We start from the raw sequence: 20,673 nt of genomic DNA, 5'->3' as shown, positions 1-20,673 counted from the left end.
TGTTAACAAATGAGACCTTATTGTAAAGTGTTGTTACCCAGATTTCAAACCAATGCTGTTCTTTTGGGAATCCTGGGGAAAAAATGTATCACTGTTTCCACAAAAAAAAAATATTAAGCAACACGACTGTTTTCAACATTGATAATAATAAATGTTTCTTGAGCAGCAAAATCAGCATATTAGAATGATTTCTGAAGGATCATGTGACACTGGAGACTGGAGTAATGAAAAGTCAGCGTTGCCATCACATGAATAAATTACATTTTAAAATATAAAACAGTTATTTTAAATGGTAAAAAATTTCAAAATATGAATGTATTTTTACTCTATTTTTAATCAAATTAAATGCAGCTTTGGTGAGCATAAGAACCTTTTCAGCTGCTTGAATATAAAAAATTCAGTCAGTTATATTACCATCTGATACCGTCATTATACTTATGTACCGTCACAGGTTTGTTTTGCATTTGTACTTGCCCTCCACACTCTTCTTTCAGCCTTCCTCTCACATCCTCCCTCTCTCTCTTTCTCTTTCAGAGACTGCACTTGCCTCCAGACCTGTCAGAGACGGTGAGTCGAGTGAGTAAAACAGAACTGGCAGCAGGATGTGGTACCACTGCCACGGGCAACAAGCACCTAGATTTCTAGCGGATTCCCATCCCTCCTGCACCCTCCCCCCTCCAATTCCCACCACCACCCGTGATGTTCAAGGGCAGGAGAGCGCTGGAGCTGCACTACGCCAACACTAGGTTACGGTCGCACCTGTACTGACACGGCTACTGTGAATATTAGTGAAAGAGATTAAGATGGCACAGCGTTTAGTAACTACACAACATGGAGGATCATGCAAGACGGTGATATTCAGTGTCACAAGAACCCGACAAGTACCTGTTGCTTCTCTTTGGATAAAGCCAGAATGTGACGTAAATAACGGTAACGTAATTTGGCTAGCAGTGTCTTTTCAGTGCACCTCATGGCTTCCTGGTGTTTATTAGCTTAGATAGCTTATAAATATTTGCCGCCAATAAAGTTTGTTTATGCGTTGAAAGCTTTGTGGCAGAAATCACAAATTTGATTGATTGAATTATTGAATTCTGAACGGTCCTTTAAGCTGTATGATTAAATCAGGTTCATAATGGTCAGGATGTAATTAATTAAAGGATTAAAAGGGTCCTGTTAGGTTTTTTTATTTTATTATTACATTTTAAATTTTCTAGAGTGTTGTGATGCTACTGTTTGAGCATTAAAGGGCTGCAAGTTACAAAGCACAGTCACTCCAAAAAAGTGATTCTCTATATCAGCGCGCACTGTTTCTGAACTTCTCGAAATGCCTCGATTGTAGTCTTGAGTTTTCTTTCAGGAACAAACACATCACAATATTCCTCATTTAAATAATTCCCGCCCAAGGCATATGCAAAAAATGGGGACGAGGCCGGGTTGAGTTGTGTTAGTAGTGTGTTAAAACTAAGGGGCATGACATTTACAAAACACACTCCAAGTGGCTGACCGATCACAACGCACTGGTCCAACCGACCAATCAGAACATGGTACGCATTTTGTAAGGAGGGGAGACAGTATAGAGACAGTAACTAAACTGTGCGTTACTGACAGACTACGAAGAGAGGTGCTGCAACAATGTGATAAATAAGAAGAGTTTTGAAGACCCATTGTAGTAGAGCCCAAAAACAAAATCAAGACTTTGAAAAAGGGAATAATAGGTTAACTTTACAGCTCAAATGTTTGTTGTTCTTTTCCATAAGGCCTTTTGTCATTTAAATGGCACTTTTCATTGGTTCGTCTTATTGTTTTCAGTCACCCAACAGATAGTCGCCAGTAAGTATCTGCCTTTTAATGGTAAGTTTTTTGGAATTATCTCTGACCTCATTAGAGTAATGAAAATTTATGAGGAAAATGTGCATACATTTTCCCCCAAAAATAGGCTTCCTTTTTTTCCTGATGGAATTATTTCTTCTTTTGGGATGTAAGGTGACCTGGACATTTTTTTTAACACAAAGCATTTTTTAGACTCAACACTGCATTTATTTACAATTTAATTATAAGGAGATCCTTTTGCATTTACGATACTCAACATAAATTTCAGCTGACGTGACCCTGCCTGACTTAATGGGGAAATGTATTTGCAATGTAAAAATGCATGCATGCACATATTTTTCATTTCTGCTAATGAATAAAGCTGCATGTGAAAGCATGTATTCATCAGGCAGGTACGTTTTCATACGCACGTTAAAGTTTCATAGCCTTATATTTGTTTTCTGTAAATAGATATAGCTGTCAGTGTCCACAGTTTAAGTGTTTTTAGTGAGTTTTACCTTATTATTTGAGGTATGAAATATTTGAGTATGGTCACAATTTTTAATTTTAGCAGTGCACTTAAAAAGTCGTGGTGTGAAATTAATATTTCTTTAGTTTCAGCTCATAAATGCGTGCACCTACTCTTTTTGGTAGTGGAATATAACCGTTTTATACAAGTATAACTTGGCTTTAGTTGTGATTTCAAGATTTCCCCAACCTTTTCTCTTTCCATTGCGGTCTTTGTAGGCGCATTTGAGAGAGAGTCTAGAGCTGTCCTGAAGTCCCATAGGCCACTACCTGACCCAGCTAACGTCAGGACCAACCTACCACCCCCAAAAACACTTCCACACGGACACTTTCTCTCCGTGTCCCTCCCCTCGGCCCTCCCGCTGAGACAGCAAGTGAAGCAAAATAACTCATTCTGCCACACAATCGCTTCATCTCTCCCTCCGCTCACCCTGAGCTCGCTCGGACCGCTTTATTCTTCTCGTTTCTTCCCCCTCTCTCCTCCCCCCACGCGCGCTCGCTTTTTCCCCCCTTCCTTTTAGACCATCGTAACTCTACCAAAACAAGAGCTGGCAGTGCTGAATGGCATAGGCCTTTTCTATTGTGGTGTGTTTTTGTGATGTCTGAGTTGTGTGGAGTCGGCTGGTGCCTTTGTTCACGAGCTCTCTGGTGGTTATGAGGTATGTGGAGAGAAGAGAGGGGTTTTGACATGCTGGCGTGTCTTTAAATTGGTAGTTTGAACATACTTTTGAAAATGATGTATCGTTTTCATGAGGAAATTCACGGAGAAAGAGAAACAGATACTGTACAAAATGTTTTAATAGTTTTCACAAAATACATTTAGAAAGCTTTTAAATAAAATTAAATTGAAATATCTGCAAGACAGGGTAGACCTTTCGCTTTCCAAAGCATTGCTCTGACACAAAAACCATTACAAGTGTTCATGTTTCAGGTACACAACAAAAAACGCAGAATTCAAGAGATGTCAACATGTTTTTAAAACCACAAATGGTTGTCGATCATAAATAAAGGACTGCGTGATTAAGCCGCAGTCAAGTGTACTCGAAGCCAGTGTACTAGAATGTAAAACGACGTTTTTTTTCCTTTACAAAATGTAGCAACACAAGACTAACGATAAAAAAAAAGAGAGAGAAGATTAAGATTGTTGTGTAATAGATGAAATACAAAGGCTTTGGTCTGTTTTTACAATCAACAATGGTTTAAGTCTGATATGTACTTGTAAACAACTGCCAAACACTTACGTTTTTAAAAAAAAAAACTCTGTCAAGCTTTTTTATTAATCATAATTATTGGAATTAAATATTTCTAGTCTCACAAAATTATTGACCGTAGGACACTATAATACAACTATACCTAATAGACAACTTGTACCTGACCTAAAGAAATGTTTTTCCTTTTTTTAACGATGCATGAAAGTCTGTATAAAACAATTAAAAGATTTTTCTCGGGGCAATACAAATAACAATAGATTTATGTTCCGCGATAATTCCGAGAGGGAAAACAAATACTCACAATTGGACAGTAGCAGAATGGATGAATGTTATTTGATGCCGAAATCTACCGTACTATTACTTCCCAATCCTCTGACGTCACAATTTATAAATGATCAAGCGCAAACGGCCTCCGAATCAGTTAGTCAGTTAGTTATCTCCGTTCTCCAAACCCTCATACATCATTATAAAGTACTCAGAAATGTACATAATGGCTGTTGCTCCTTTTGTAGATACAATAGTATGTCATCAACTGAAGCCGTTGTTGGTTGATTTGAGCCTCGTCCTTATAGCCGGTAACTCTCCCAAAGTGAAAATATCTAGTGGGCACATGAATGGGCGTCTCCTCTTGGTGTGTTTCTGCTTCACTGGTTTGATATGGGCCTGTGTGAAGAAGTCTGATCCGTAATCCTGATATTAGCTCAGTAGAAAACAGTCTCAATATATTGTTCTGTTCTCCACCCTTTCAAATGGATGCGAGACCAACATATCTTTTGGCTGTTGAATTGTCTTTTCCTCTTTACATATAAATGCCAATGTACAAATACAACAAAAAATGGAGTTCGAAAAATGTGGATGTTGCAGAGGTTTGTTGCGTTTTGTTCCGTTCAAGTCTCTCTAGCGTCCGTTTTTCCCTCCTAAAGGTAGTGCCGCAAAGTTTTCAGACTGTGAAGAGACCACACGCCGCCTCGTCCCAGTGTTTGCTTGTGTGTGTCTGTCTGTCTGTCTGTGTGTTTGTGAAAATACTGCTGCAGAGGTCCAGGTTCTCTCTTAGTCTCTGTGTGGAAGTCAAAGGGCAAAGTAACTCTTCTCTTTACTGTAATCTTGACCAGTACTGAGACATGTCTGGCTCAGTTCCGGGAACTTGGACAGGGACAGATACTCCAGGGGAGATGAGTCCTATAAATAGAGAGAGAATATAGGTCAGAAACGCGTTCCTTTTCAAACTTTAAGCTTTGCTGTTATGTACGAACCTGTATAGTTTGAGAAGGGCAATGGATTTTTGTGCTGTCCACTAAGCGTTATCATATTTTAAACAAATGTGATGATTTAAAGAATGTGATGTAATGAAATTGAAATTAGACATTGAAAAGGATATGTATGTGTGTGTGTGTTAAAGTAGCCCATGGTTTACTCACCCTCAAGTCAGCCTAGGTTATAAGACTTTCTTCTTTCAGATGAATACAATTGGAGTTGTGTTAAAAAATGTCCTGGCTAATCCAAGCATTATAATGGCAGCCCAAAATTTGAAGCCCAAAAAAAGTGCATCTATCCATCATATTACTGCTCCACACGGCTCCGGGGGGTTAATAAAGGCCTTCTGAAGCGAAGCTATGCGTTTTGTGTAAGAAAAATATCCATATTTAACACGTTATATAGTAAAAGTATCTTGCTTCCGGCGGACCGTATTCATCTTACGAAGAAAGCTTAACTGGTGCAACGATGACGTCGGACGTAGCGCAAGCATTTTGAACGGCGAGAGGCGTTACACTTTCTTCGTAAGTTGAATACGGAAGACGGTCCTCCGGAAGCAAGATACTTTTACTATATAACGTGTTAAATATGGATATTTTTCTTACACAAACCCATCGATTTGCTTCAGAAGGCCTGTATTAACCCCCCAGATCCGTATGGATTACTTTTATAATGAATGGATGCAATTTTTTTGGGCTTCAAATTTTGGGCTGCCATTATAAAGCTTGGAAGAGCCAGGACATTTGTTAATATAACTCCGATTGTATTCGTCTAAAAGAAGAATGTCATATACCCCTAGGATGGCTTGAGGGTGAGTAAATTATGGGGTCATTTTCATTATTGGGTGAACTAACCCTTTAATACTAAAAACAAAACAAAAATGTTACATAAAATGGACGAGGAATAAAGAAACACAATTTTAGATACACAAAATCATGCATTTAAAATTAAACAGAACGATCAGGCAATACATACACATATGTGAACAAATTGGTAAAAGAGTGTATGCATAATACGCTACCGTTCAAAAGTTGTTTTTTTAAATATCTCACCAAGGCTGCATTTATATGATCAAAAATACAGCAAAAACCGTAATAGCGAAATATTATTACAATTTAAAATATAAGTCTTCTTTTTTTTTTTAAATGCAATTTATTCATGTGAACCAAATCTGAATTTTCAGCATCATTACTCCAGTCTTCAGTGTCACATGATCCTTCACAAATCATTCAAATATGCTTTGCTGCTCAAGAAACATTTTTTATCAATGTTGAAAACAGTTGTGCTGCCTAATATTTTGGTTGAAACCATGATTCCTTGACAAATAGAAAGTTCGAAAGAACATATATTTGAAATGGAAATCTTTTGTGACATTATAAATGTCTTTACTGTCACTTTCGATCGATATAATGCATCTTTGCTTAGGAAAAGTTGTTGCATTTGTTTTACAGTACATGTAATTACCAAGGAAAGTATTGGGTAACATAAGGTAACTACATGGGTTCAGGTTAGGCTTAGGGGTAGGTTAGTACCTAGTTATTACCCAGTTATTGCAATTACTAAATTAAGTATAGTATGTACATGAGAACAGGACTGTAAAATAACATGCTACCATAAAAGTATTAATTTCTTTCAAAACAAAAACCTTACTGACCCCAAACGTTTGAACGGTAGCATAAATGTGTTATTGGCTCAAGGGTGAGTTTGTTAATCGCACAATGAACTTATTCTGCCTACCTGTTGAGGTGGTACCAGAAGTTGCCATTGTTTGGCTGTTCATGTGTGCCTGCATATGAGGGGGGGTGTATGTGTCGTAGCTTCGCCCATTCACGGACGGACTGGTGGGCAGCATGCAGGAATAGGAAGATGTCTGGCTTGGCTATAAAAAACAAGAATATATGTATATAAACATATAGCTTTAGGTATATCTACAGGCACAACCGTAGTTTCTATAACACAGAGGAGTTTGAGTTAAACGTGTCAATAGTTGGACTTGGGTGATGGAATGGGAGACACTTAAGGAAGTGTCACACACAGCACGTTAATCCAGTTATCAAGGGTAGAGGAGGAAACCAGTGTTCAGGACGCTACTCACTTGCATAGGCAGGTTGTTAGACATTGTGAAGCTGGGCATCGGAGGCAAACCCGCGTACGTGTTGGTCAGAGCTGTGTCTGGGCGGCCCAGCATTGACCCTGTTGTGAAGGACACTGGTAGAATAGAAATATTCAAGTGTTATTTTTATTTCAGTTATATGTAATCCTCAAGAATTCCGGTCGATGTATGCCATTTACCAGGAGTGGTGGGTTGTGGGATTGCCTGGTAGACGCTCGTGTTGAAGCTGCTGCTGATGGGAATGTGACTGGAGGAATTGCTGGCTTGTCGTCGCTGGTTCCTCAGCTTCTCTTCCCTCCTCCATTTCGCTCTTCTGTTTGAGAACCATACCTGCAGGCGCAGAGAGGGTCAGCATAGATGCAAACAACAGTAATAGTGAACATGCGTTAGGTAGTATGCCATTAAAATTGAACTATTACCATATTCTCACCTGTATTCTAGCTTCTGGAAGGTCAATTTTTGCTGCAAGTCTTTCTCTTGCAAAAACATCTGGATAGTGGGTTCTTTCAAACTCTAAAACCGATGTGAAAAAAAAAAGTTATTCTTTGAATCTCAGCTGGATATGGAGACGCGTGTTGTTGATGCTTACACTTGATGCATACCTTTTTCCAGGGCTTCGATCTGCTCCTGAGTGAACGACGTTCTGTTTCTTTGCAGTTTTCGTTTTAATTGCAGCCGCATTTGAGTCTCATCTGAGTCCTCGCCATTTGAGCTGATGGAGTTGGTGTTCTCGCCACTGTTGTCCGGTTGCAGGCAACCATCTGCAAACAAACAAACAAAAAAACATTTGAAAATTGTAGAAAGATCACGCAAACCACTTTTTGCATTACCTTGAGTTGCATCAGTGTTACTTTAGTATTATTTATATAATATTATTGGTAACACTTTACAATAAGGTTCATTAGTTAACATTAGAACTACTAATAATGAACTGCGCTTATAAAGCATTTAATTATCTTTGTTAATGTTAATCACAACATTTACTAATGCATTATTAAAATCTTGTCAACATTAGTTAATGCACTGTGAACAAACTTATTAACTAACGTTAACAAATACAGTAACAAATGTATTGCTCGTGTTAGTTAATACATTAACTAATGTTAACTAATGAAACCGTATTGTAAAGTGTTACCATATTATTAATAATAATAGTGTTTATTAACATTTTGAATTGCTTTTTTTATATTTTCTCTCTCTCTTTTCTTTATCTTAAGTTTTAGAAATGTTGGTATGTGCATGTTGTTGTTGTTGTTGTTGTCATTTTTATTAGTTTTAATTTTTAATATATTTTTTATATAGCTTTATTTGTTTTTCCTTTTTAATTTTTTGTATTTTTAGTACTTCAAATGAAATGTATCCACTAAAGTTAGTTGCCAAAGCCATATTTAAGTTTAAGATTATTTAAATTTGTATTCATATTATTTTATTTCAGCTTTATTTCAGTTACCTTAAACAATTTTAATAGCTTTAGTTTTAGTTAATAACAAGTTGCATGTCAATATATGACAAAAATATATGCATTTGCAAAGTATTTATTTATTTATTTATGTAATTAAATATATTTATATTTTATAAGCATTCAAACCATATATTTTTGAATGCATACAACATATGACTAATAATATAAAAATATTTATTTTGTATTTTAAAATATATTGTATTATATCATAAAAATGCAAAATAACATTAATTGTATTATTTATTTTATTATTAGTCATATTTTGTATACATTCAAATTGTTATAATTAATATAATATAAATATTTTAGAATTATTCCTGGTGGAAAATTAGCATTTGGTGTGAATACGGCCCAAGACTTGAGACAAGAGTTGTCAGCATTATCTCCATAGTTCCGTAACAAAGTACCAAAAGAAACGCATTGAATCATCCTCAGGTTCCCTTGGATGTTTTCATACACAGCACATATAATGTATAGGGACTCTTAGTGCTATTCACCGTATGGGTGTCCAGGGACCTATTGAGGTGACCACCAACACTTGAATAGAGAGCTGCTTTTCTCAATGACACAATGCCACCAGAAGAATGAGGGGAACCATTAAACTGTGCAGACAGAGATGGGCTGCCAGGCCTTTTTCGTCAGGCTCAAATTCTCCCGAGGGCACAATTGGAAAGGAACAACAAAAAGAGGCGTGCAGTGCTCAGCATTGTATAACACAAGGATCTAGTCAACAGACCTTTCAGTTCAGTATGTTAACCTCTACACACCACTGTCATTAATCAAAGAACCCCAGGCCAGGCCTGTTAAACGCCAGTTAGGATTTATACGTTCAACAGGAGATGACCATTGAAAGACCTTTGCTTGCTTGGTTAGGAAAAATCTCTCCGATCTGACCAGATAAAAGCAACAGTTGGCGCGAAATGAAAATTGGATCATTTTTAACCTGTATGGTGTCAGTTCATAAGGCCATGTACGCTCCAAAGATACTTTCAAAAGGCACCATAACAATAGTCATATTACTTGTGCGCTAAACTCAAAGTCTTCCGAACCTATGCTAAGTCTTTAAAGTCTCATTAGAAATGACATATGAGTGAGTATTTTCTTTTTATAGGTGAGCTATCCCTTTAAGCGACACATTATACATTAAAAGATCGCTTGCGTTTTTCTTATTTAATATCAATGCTGTCTTATAGTGTTCGTGATACTGTGAATATCCACACGCAGGATTCGTTTAGGATTCATCAACCTGATTAGAAACGAACTATTCATCAACTAAAACTTTTTATCATTGTCTCCTGTAACCAAAAGCCTGTTCTTTCTCTCCCTCAAAAAAAAACAACAACCTCTAATGAGCAATTACAGAGAGTCCGAGCTGTGCCTGTCACAAATTCTTGCATGTGACAGAAACATCTTTTGTCCCGGGACGCACAGTGCTTTTCTCTCACTCCCCATGGGGCGCAAATGATGTCGAGGGCACTGGCAGGGGGAGGGGGGCAGGTGGTACCGCATGGACACCTCCGCCGAAAACTCTGTTCCTAGTCACGCAGATCCAAGACCCAGACAGAAGCCGTATTGAAATGAGCGATTAATTAGCACTAACTCCTCAATTAATGAGTGGCCTTTTCTCATCGGAGCATGCCAATGGCACGCAATTCCAGATTCTGTATATTCATCTAATGCGTCTCCAAATGGATTGACAGGAAAGTCCTAATGACGGCATGACATTTCCTACACTTTTTCAGAACTAATAAATGAATGTTATGAATTCGTAATAAAGTACTACAGTATTCGACACGTTAAAAGATAATAATATACAATGTTTACAATATTATATACTACATATAGATACACTGTATAGTATACTTTATTCATTTAATATTTTAAATAATTGCATTTATAGTGTACTATTATATTGCATGTTCAATATGAATATTATTGTATGAAAAGATAAATATAATTTTTTTTATAATGAGTAATATTATTTAAATGTTTTATTTATTTTTTTATTTTTTTGTACTTGTTGTTGCTGTGCCTTTATGTTGTCGTTATTCTAATTTTGCTCATGACAGTGATGCTCTTATTACTTTTAGACTGTCTCACCTTGATTTGGTTGTCCTGGCACAGACGTACCAGGGTACCATCCCGGGCGTGTCCCCCACGTGCCGGTCTGCCCGTTGAGCATTCTCAGCTTGTCGTACATGCCATCTGCACCCATCTGTTGCTTTTCGCTAGCCAGGTTGCGTAGGACTCGATTTATCGACGACACCTGAAAGGTATAAAGGCAGCAGTCAGTCAATTACTGTTTGCATCAGCCATAAATGCCATTTGTAGATTTTTGCAATGTGGATAAATGCAAATCGCCGATGATTGCAAGTGTAAGCAAGCTTCTGTGAATCTGCCTACATATGCATTCTCATCTACCTATTAAGAAAAATGACGTTTGCACAATCAAATGATGCAAATGAATCACGATTTGCACTTACGCTTGGTATGTTATCGTTGGTGCACACCCCCTCGGACAGTAGTCTGTCACGAATTTCCCAGGCAAAGATAGAGGGACACTCCCTCTTGTACTGTGCTATTTTGCCGACCACTTCAGGCGTCGCTACCCTCGGTTTGCTGCCTCCGATGGCTCGTGGTCGGATGGAGCCGGTCTCATAATATCTGCCCAGAATCTTGCTCACGCACCCATTCGACACCTGAATGGACAGCAATATACACAATTCACATACATTATTTAAGACTAAATTGAAATAAAGTAATGTACTTCAAACAATTATACGCTTACGTTCTTATTGTCCAGTTGGACTTTTGCATCATCATGGGTCTATGAACACAGAAAATATGCCTTAAAATTGCTAGGATGATTTCATTACGTTTAAAAGTTTACTGATTAGAGTCACACTTTACATTAGTGTTGAAAAGGTTAGCATCCTCTATCGCTATTGTCGTGATTAATTCGATTTAGCTGTACTATTTGTAACATGGACATTGTGTGACCATGATAGGACCTGACAATTATTTCACTAGGTCCCGTAAAGCTTGTTGGATGTACAAATGGGCTTCAGGGTCACCTGCAAAATCCTGGAGATGTCGCAGGGTCGCGCTCCGCTGTGAGCGAGTTCGACGATCTTCTGTCTGGTGGAGTCCGGTAACGGTCTGCCGTTCACAAAAACCCCGCCGAGCTGGTTGACGCCACTGTGACCTGTGGCACACGGAGACATAACAAATTGGCTCGTCTTTCCCCTCCAAAACATTCCCTCAATGGGTGTCCCATTGTCTAGAATAAAGCTCCACTTCTTGGAGCTTTTCTTTGATCTGCGTTACTGACAATCGGAGTCAGAGAGGAAAAAGGCTGAGTTTTTACATCGCAATGTCCATGCCAGTGGAATAATCAATAACTAAAATGACAAAATCATTGCACATTAAATGCATTTAAATGCACGACAACATGAGCACTAAAGTCTGACCTTTATAATTCTTTATAAAAAGAACAGTTTTGAGTTACACAGCTCGTTGTGCCCTATACAAATCAACAGTGGAATGGCATGCACTAGGATAAAATCAATCAACACACACAATCGACTGATGAAATGACCTCTGAGTCTGAACATCTCCGTTCAAGTGAACTGAAATTTTCATAATCAAATCGCCTTCAAGAAAACAGCTTTCCACAAGACTGTGGAAACTCTCGTTCACAGCAGACTAACAAACCCCTAATAAATAAGCACCCCTTCGCCATTGAGGAACACCAGAAAGAGAGCAATTATCGCAAAGCATACGGCAGCAATGGAGCGTCCATCAAAATGGCAACGTGTAAAATAATTCAACATCAGATGCACTGCAAACAGAAGAATATGAAAAGCGCATACCAGTTCAGTGTGTTTTGATGCGATGTGAAAGTCCAATAAAAAGTCAATTCAAAGCGAGCGAGGGGGGAAAAAAAACAGAGGCGAATCCCTATGAAAAGCCTCCCCGGAGTGTGTGTGTGCTCTAGCTCTCTGCTCCTCTCTCGTCTGACTGCAGGAGCCCGAGCTCCTAAGCAATAAATAAGCTCCAAATATAGAAGAAGAAGAGGGGGGAAAATATGATGAGCCTCTCTGACATTTGTCTTTAGAATAAAGCTAGCTGCACGTCAAGTTTGAGCTTAATTTCTGGAAATAGGCGGAGGTCGCCTCGGATCATGCATGGAAGGCTCATTGAAAAGATCAGCTGAAGTACTTGTGGCAGGACTGTCACTTTATATGACACTGCTCCGCTTTTGAAAAACGCATCGTCACGACAAATGGTAGCATGATAAAACGACCCTTTCTGTCCGCATTTGGATATCAGACAAAATTGGATTCTGCTCTTGTTGCCTTCAAGGGAGGCTTCCTTTTATTTCTAGCCACAGGAGCAACGCACGGGCACGAGGACAGGGGCGTGCGTGTTTCTAAACATATTAAATCTGACAAAGCTTCTCTCTTTTTTTCTCGTCTGTCGTACTGTTTGTAACAAACCCCACATCTGCATGGAGTCCTACTGTGGGAAATGCAAGTGTCTAAATGTGAAATACACACTGGAAAAGTATTTCTTTCTCTGACCCTTTAGTGATTCGGACATATGAAACAACATTGTGTGTTGCGCATAAAACCTGTTCGTTTTATACACCACATCCGACTGGACTAATTTTAACAAACCCGATTCATTTAAGCACTGATACTGCACAACAAACGTGTGCTAATCTCTCCAAATCCAGTGGAGTAATCCACTGTCATCCTCTCGGTCTTCAATAATTCCTGGATTAGTTGGATTTAATAGACTCTTGAACGTAAGGAGGCGTGCACGTTTATCAAATGAATCCATTTGATTGATGTCACCATCACACAGAAACATGACCCGGCCTGTCATTTCGCAGTTCAAAGGTTAAGTCTTAATAATCATATAATTCCCCACGGTGTAGGACTGTAGATGTGGCCTGGCGGCGGTCATAATGAGACTTGTATTTTATTGCTCCCCTACTAATGGGGAAACATATGTTGTGAATTTTAAACATCAATCCTAAATCTCAAGGCCAAATTTTCTGGTGCATGAATCTCTCTATACATCAGTTAATCGTTTTGGTGACACTTTATTTGAAGGGAACTGCATGTACTTTCTAACCCTAAACTTAAACATGTACATGTAGTTAAATAAATATTACTCGGTGCTTACCATATTTTTTCGTATGACTGAACAATATATGTTTACATTACATAATCTCCGAACTAATCCAAGCATTTATCGTATATATACTACAGCACGAGACAAATGCACGATTTAAGTGACAACATAACTCGTGTTTTTTTTTTTTCCCCTCAAGCAAGAAAATCCTGAAATCAAGTCCTGGAATCGTCAAACTATTTCGTGTGTCCCGTTCCATGCATTCGCTGTTTCGGGACTGTCAAGTCCTCTGTGGAAGTTGGCAAATTTTCTGCATTAATCGAGCCAGAGCTGCATTTATTTGTTACCAACTCAAGCAGAAATAAACATCTCCTCCCCCATCAGCCATTCATTTATTTATGCTCGACATGTATGTAAAATGCCTTTTGCATTCATATGGCTTTTCTTTTAAACGTGGACATGAAATAACAGAATTTTCCGAGGGAGGGAAATATATAATTCGCGTTTTAATGCCTCTCAATTTGACCATAATTCACATGACGCACATATTATGTAATTTCCCATCAGAAATGCAATGCAGCTTAAGTTAAATCGAAAATGAACACAGTCAGCCGTTGAAAAAACAGCTATTATTATTTAAAAAAGAAAATACACACTTAATAAGAATTGCACTTACTGTTTTGCATCATGGACGCCACTCCTGATTCCCACGTGGGTTGGTTATGGTATTCTATTTATGACAAAGAAAATATACAGGGTTAGTTGTGAAATCCAGATTTATTTCTTTTTTTAAATTGCAGTTTTGCTACAATTGCGTCGTTGCGTTACGGTCGATGCATCTCAACGCATATTTGGGAATAATCCTTTCTAGAGGAGTTTCAGCTTTAAAAACTTGCCTGGTAACAGAGTTGACTGTCCGTTTAAAAATTTAGCCCTTCATTTGCGTCTGACTATTTAGATCATTCCTAGGATAGAGCAAAAGAGTAATATTAGTTCGAATGACTTGTATTGAGTCATGTTTTAAATGTGTGTAAAGCCTAATGGAGAGGGGTTTTTAATATGCGCAGCCTTTTGCACCTGCCACTTTTTTTTATTGCCACATAAAACAAGAATTTGATTTGAGCTATTAGATATAAAAGACAAATCTAATAGAATAGAGAACAGCAGAGTTCACGTCTCAATTTCTTGGTGGTCTGTAAAATATGTTCAACCTTCCTCTTTAGATCTCCCGTCAAAAGTGTACAGTGACACACGCTGTCTACTTCGCATCAGTGCTCTGAAAAGTGAGAACTGGAGGGGGTGAGAGGATCCTAACAAAGCCCGCTGGAGCTCAACAATGCGCCTCTTTTACCTTCTATACCCAAACCCAGCCATCACAACTCGGCCTCTGCAACTAGCAACACAACCTCCCACCAAACGTACCAATACTTGCCCGAATACAAAGAGCCGAGGGCACCCTGCCCCCCAGACGACCATCCACACACACACACACACACACACCCACACACACAACATCCACTGTCACTTTCCTGACGGCCATGACCCCGGTGCCCGAACCCCAATGCGTGTTTCTGTTTGCGAGGTTTGGGGAAATAGAAAAGTAATTTCGCGTTATAAATATCTGGAGGTGTTTGTGTAACGGGTGTGGGTTGTTAGGGGTTGTAAAAGGATGCAACAGCCCAGTAGGGTGCTCAATTGGGAAAAAAACAATTGCAATAAAGGATCTATTCAGCGACATTGCTAAAAAGGGGCCCAGGGAAGGAAAGTCTTTCGTTTCATTTTCTCTCCCGACGCTGAAATAACAAAACCGGTGTGTCCGTTTCCATTCGCTCTCTTCCCAAGATTGAACGACTAGTGCCTGCTGGAAATATTCATTTACATTTAAAAGTGTTATCAACTTCTACATTTATATGGGAACATTCAAATATTGAAGTGTTCTAAAGTTTGTTTTCCTAAAACGGATTTGTTTCTAAATAATTTTTGCTAGTCTTTTAACTCTTATATTTTCATTTTATAATTTGCCACAAACAACAACAACAACAAAAGAACATTAATATATTAATAATTCGTTATTTTTTATATGTATAATGTGTCAGGAGGTTTCCAGCTGTAGCCTACCTTCATATGTGAATATTTTAGTGCCGTATCTTTAAAAGAAATATTTTTTTTTAAAAAAGATACGTCAAATGAAAACTACACCCCGAAGGTAAATTCGAAATACACGTAAAGCCTAATGCGACGATTAAACCCCTTAATCGCTGTTAATCACAGAAAATGTTAATTGTTTTGTGCTCGCGCTGTACATGCTTTGCGACTCTGCGTGCTCCCGTTAATGATTTATCTAACGTCGAATACAGGCTGTTGTTGTTGTTTATGAGGTTAACTAGGATCTCATCTGCATTTCTTTCGTTTGTGTAATCCTTAACTACAATTGCTTTAATTAAACATGCTTATTCAGGAAACAGTGTTCTCCATAAACATCATTCTCATGCAGACGTGCATCTGTACGTGCACAAAAGCGCAGTGGGAAGTTTTGAAGGATCTGACATTAACATGCCCTAATCATCTTATACTGCCATCGATGGGGAAATCTTTTGTGTTTTGGAGCTACATTTATTTAGGGGATGTTTATGAGGACTTGAGCGTCTAATGCTATAGAAAAAACACTAGCTATAGGCCTAGGGAATATTTGCTGGATGCTAAAATAAACGAGTCCACTGTGATGGCTTATATGGTTTTTACATTAATAAAAAAAAATAGGTGTTTACTTAATAATTTTATTTACTAAATTTCACTTGTGCAATATATTTATATCTACAATATATGTTTACTTTTAGGCTGTATAATGTAACATAAAAGTGGAAAGTCTTGACCGTGCATTCGTTTTTTTTTTTTTTTTAATACAATTACAAAAACTCTAAATGCAAATATTAGTTACGTAAAGAATAATAAACAAGCAGGTCCTCGTGAGATTCGGGCAAATCTTTAAGAAGGCACTCGGCTGATGAATCAAACTGACACCTTTGCTCAACGGGTCAGTGCATTCCCGTGCTCCGCAAAAAAAAAAAAACACTGTTCAGGCCTAATGTGACTTCTAACTCTTTCCTCTCACAGATACATATTTACTATCCACAAACAGATTAAAAGCAGACCTACAAAATGCAAAATAATCTGAGAGCTTTATTTAAATCATTTATTTTTACAGCTAGCCAACAAACTAGCCTATTAAGAGCACGTTTGTGTTTGTATGACTTGGGCAACACCACTAACAATAATCGGAATGTCAATAATAAATAAAAGCCTAATAATAGTAATAATAATGTGGTTGATCGCTCCAGTAAAATAGTACCGGCTCCCACACGAACAACTAACTTTTAGTTTCAGCATGCGCACTCACCTTTTTGAGGCATTCTGCTCCACCGCCTGAGCCCTTCCGAGCAAAATAGTGAAACGAATGGTCTCCAATAGTAATTTCTTCTCAAAATATATGTTTTTCCAGCGTCCCTCTATCTGGAAGGAAATTCCCTGCGAAGGAGACACAGATTGACAGTGAGCGGAGATGTCAGGACTGCTCAAGGATTGAGAGTGTGTGTGTGCTCGCATGTGTAGTGAGTGAGTGAGTGAGAGAGAGTGAGAAAGTAAAGGCGCATGCATGGAGAGAGAGAGAGAGCGCGCGCGAGAGAGAGAGACGGAGTTGAACACACCTATGCTGATTGGTGATAGTACTGATGTATTTAGTCTGTCTGTTCCCGGTTGCAGCTCTTTACTGGCCCATTAGACAGATGCACTGACCCTCTGCCATCACAGAACAGAAAACAGGCCACTTTTGAACCAACTAATCAGTCCGCGCATGCAAATGCCGAGCGCCCCCTCTCAAACTCACTCAACATTGCTTTATGCTTCGTTCTTTTTCTGTCGGATGCACTGCTTAAATCTCACCACTGGGCTTGAGCTCACTCAGAAAAATGCATTTTAGTGTGTTTCCATATTACAATTTGCCCCGAAATGTGGGATAAATAACTTGGTGTAGGCTATTTATATTTAATATTTAAATGAAAAGAAATTAACTTGGTGTATTTACATTGAATATTTCAATGAAAACAAATTGCTTTTGCAATATGTTATAGCTATAATTGTTACTCTAGAAGGCCTATTTAATTAGGTGAACACATATGGACACCGTTTGACTGAATATCCCTGAGTGATTGTTTGCTGCACGGGGCTTTCAAGTCCTGAGAGATCTGGCCCTCCATGACACTGATAAAAGAAAGCAACCTGTTGACAGCTGCGAATTCAAAAGGGGAACCTGTTTGCTCTGTGCATTAAGTGCACTTGCAAATGGTCCCTGGTGCAACTGGCTAAAACAAACGCAAACACTCTCCACGTGCTTTTGTTGACACTCACGCGCTTTTGCACTATCTGCGCGTGGAGGTTACCTCCGTGTCCACGTGGCTTGTCGCCCCCCCCCCCCTAAATTTTTCACCGTTCACTAATTTTACAGCTCTTTCATCGGAGTAGCAAATATTGATGACAAATGTTTACATATTTCTGTTTGCAACAGCCTGCGACCTTTTAGCGATTTGGAGAATGGATTGAGATGCAAACAAAAAGTGGACTGCAGATAGCCTATTATGTTTTTAGTTTTTGCTAATATATCTGCTAGATGCAAAGCAACCATCCCTTCCAAAGTATGTCTGTCTATATATGGACACACAATTCTATAAATTCTATTTTTTAAATATCTGTATTCTTTTTGTGCTGCGTCTCGAACTTTGACATAATGTTCCCATATTTGTCTGCTACACATTTGTTTAGAAATCTAGTTATGCCTAAACTGTGCAAATTATTTTTGTGACGTACTGTTTTCAATGTGCTATTTTATTTATATAATATATATATATATATATATATATATATATATATATATATATATATATAATATAATATAATATAATATAATATAATATAATATAATATAATATAATATATATATATATATATATATATATATATATATATATATATATATATATATATATATATATATATATATATATATATATAAACATATACATACACACACACACAGTATAGTCCCGACTGTATGGGAGCCGGTGAAGAACTGATGGGATTTTAAAAAAAGAAGAGGAAAAAAGATACGAAATGTATTGCATTCACTTTCCTCGGCGTATGCAAAGTTAGGAAAAAGCCAAAGCTCATCTATAAACTATCTGGGAAGTGAACGAGAGCCCCTGAGAACCATTGCGTCCCTGACTGTGTCACAAAAAGGAGACAAACGACACCGAGGAATTAAAAAAGAGGCCTTAATGGAAACGGATAATGAACAGCACTGTCCCAGTACGGGCCCTGCAGAGTTTCTCTCATACTACTGCAAATGTTTCCACGAATGAGCTCTTCTTATCTGTGTTAGCCCCTGGTTAGTAGCATATACACCTTAAAGTTCATTTTTATTTTTAAGTATTATAAAGGTGCAAAAACAAACCCGTCAAAAAGAATGCCCTGTAAGCTTAGTGATTGTTCCTCGGCTGTTGATTCCTCATTTAGATAACTTGTAAATCCTCTACGTGTTAATGAGGTGTATTTAGGATGTGGTCTAATTCAGGGCGCACCATCACCCTCCAGGCCATACAACCCCACCACATCACACGAACCCTGCAGATAGCAATTTTACACGCAGAGCAATTAGCCCAATTGGGATTAGTAACTGCTAATACGAAGTCGTGAAAAGTAATCCTTAATCTCGTATAGCCGTTTCGCTCTTGGGCACAGTGGTCACTGTCTTCTGTAGAAACACTTTTTAGGAAAGGGAATGGGACTGACGTCATACTTCAGGAGAACATGAACAAAAGAGTGAATCAATAAAAAGAAAAAAAGTCACGAACGGGCTGACAGTTTTTTTTTAATCAATAGCCTACATTTCGGGGAACAACGAAGTTTACCACCAACGGTTTTTTTTTTAATTTAGTTATAGTATTTTATATTGTTTACTTTCTTTTATTGTTGCGCCTATAATAGCCTAATAATGTCTTGTTTAACATGAAATAATAATAGAAAAAGCACCACCCATATCATCATTTTTACTATTATTATTGGGAAGAAGAATGTTTAGGAAACAAATTAATTCTAATTGCTGGGGCAAAAAAAAGTTTTCAACATATTCTTTCACACAATTATAATGTTAATTTGCGTTCCCTATCGTTCCTAAAACTGCTATTAAAAGGGAAAGGGAAGGTTCTTTTAATATAATAAAAAATACTTTGAAGTGATGTAACGTTTTGTCATGTAGACTATCTGCGCTAATGAATTGACGTAATTCATCACGTTATGCAAATATACTAAAATAACCATTTAAAAAGTAGTTTTATGCCTGTCTAAATTGAACAAACTGAAGGTAATATAGGCCTATTAAATATAGGAAAATATTAGCTTAAGTAAGATGGAAAATTTAGTCTTATCTAAACTAAATAGCTATTTTCTAAATAGCCTACATGAAATTATATAATTTGTATTATTTAGTTTGTTTGTGATAAATATTTCCCCCTTTGTGTCAGCTTTTCAAATAAAACATTCAAAATGAAAAAATGTAGACATAATCAAATGTATTTTTCTAATGAAGATATGCCGTGCATTTTCTTTCCCGAGGACGGTGGGGAAAACATACAGTATTTGAGCTGAACTTACCGGGATGATTCTGACTTCTGATCAATATCCTGCAGTTTCAAGCCCTTGCGATTGAATAAATTAAAACGACCTCATGAATCCAGAGTTGTCACGTTTGAATCCCGTTTGGAGTGGAAATGTCAGTGAAAATGAAAAAACGGTGTAACCCTCACTCACTGTAAACTTTCTCTTAATATCAGCCTCAGCTCGTCAGCGATTGGTCCGATGACGCGCTACGTCACGCTGGAAAATAGTTCTCATACAGCCATGCATGCAACATATCAGGGGAACTCCATGCATTCACATTAGCCTCGATTTGCAAGACGTGGCGTGATTATTGCCCTATATTTCAAGTGAAGAATTGGGAGAATTATGCTTCTGTTTTAAGTCGTGGTGTTTCCTAAAGAAGACATACTTCTGAGCATTTACTATTTGATGCCAAGTCGATATATAATATAATAAATACACATTAA

General features: G+C 37.8%; 2 protein-coding genes across 19 annotated transcripts in view; one reads left to right on the top strand and one right to left on the bottom strand.

Moving 5' to 3' along the window:
- The window catches only part of elp4 (elongator acetyltransferase complex subunit 4), a gene marked incomplete at its 5' end in the record, with an annotated part of 131,341 nt that overhangs the window by 96,825 nt on the left and 13,843 nt on the right, over positions 1–20,673 (top strand). Inside the window, one exon of one of the 2 annotated variants that reach the window (XM_079802400.1) lies at positions 535–3,450. The exons of the other annotated variant lie outside the window; for it this stretch is intronic. Within the exon in view, the coding sequence (XP_079658526.1) occupies positions 535–645 (111 nt within the window). The 3' untranslated portion in view covers positions 646–3,450. Of the gene's footprint in view, positions 1–534; positions 3,451–20,673 lie in introns of those variants that run through there. 2 annotated transcript variants of the gene reach the window in all.
- On the bottom strand, positions 2,021–20,398 carry pax6b (paired box 6b). Of its 17 annotated transcripts, XM_079802269.1 has the most exons (14): positions 20,222–20,368; positions 16,917–17,044; positions 14,416–14,484; positions 14,196–14,249; positions 11,452–11,582; positions 11,166–11,204; positions 10,861–11,076; positions 10,478–10,643; positions 7,518–7,676; positions 7,346–7,428; positions 7,095–7,245; positions 6,898–7,010; positions 6,540–6,681; positions 3,119–4,727 (listed from the first exon to the last, which is right to left on the bottom strand). In XM_079802269.1, exons 4-14 carry the CDS (start codon positions 14,206–14,208, stop codon positions 4,642–4,644), a joined length of 1,299 nt encoding a protein of 432 aa, XP_079658395.1. In that variant the 5' UTR covers positions 14,209–14,249; positions 14,416–14,484; positions 16,917–17,044; positions 20,222–20,368; the 3' UTR covers positions 3,119–4,641. The 17 variants fall into 17 exon arrangements, with proteins under 17 accessions (XP_079658389.1, XP_079658395.1, XP_079658382.1 ...); XM_079802256.1 differs by lacking the exon at positions 14,416–14,484 and having other exon boundaries at positions 20,222–20,395; XM_079802262.1 differs by lacking the exon at positions 6,540–6,681.

This window comes from Gobio gobio (assembly GCF_949357685.1).
Source record: "Gobio gobio genome assembly, chromosome: 2".
Lineage (NCBI taxonomy): Eukaryota > Metazoa > Chordata > Actinopteri > Cypriniformes > Gobionidae > Gobio > Gobio gobio.
The sequence above is the reverse complement of the archived record's forward strand: the minus strand, read 5'-3'. Positions and strand labels throughout refer to the sequence as shown.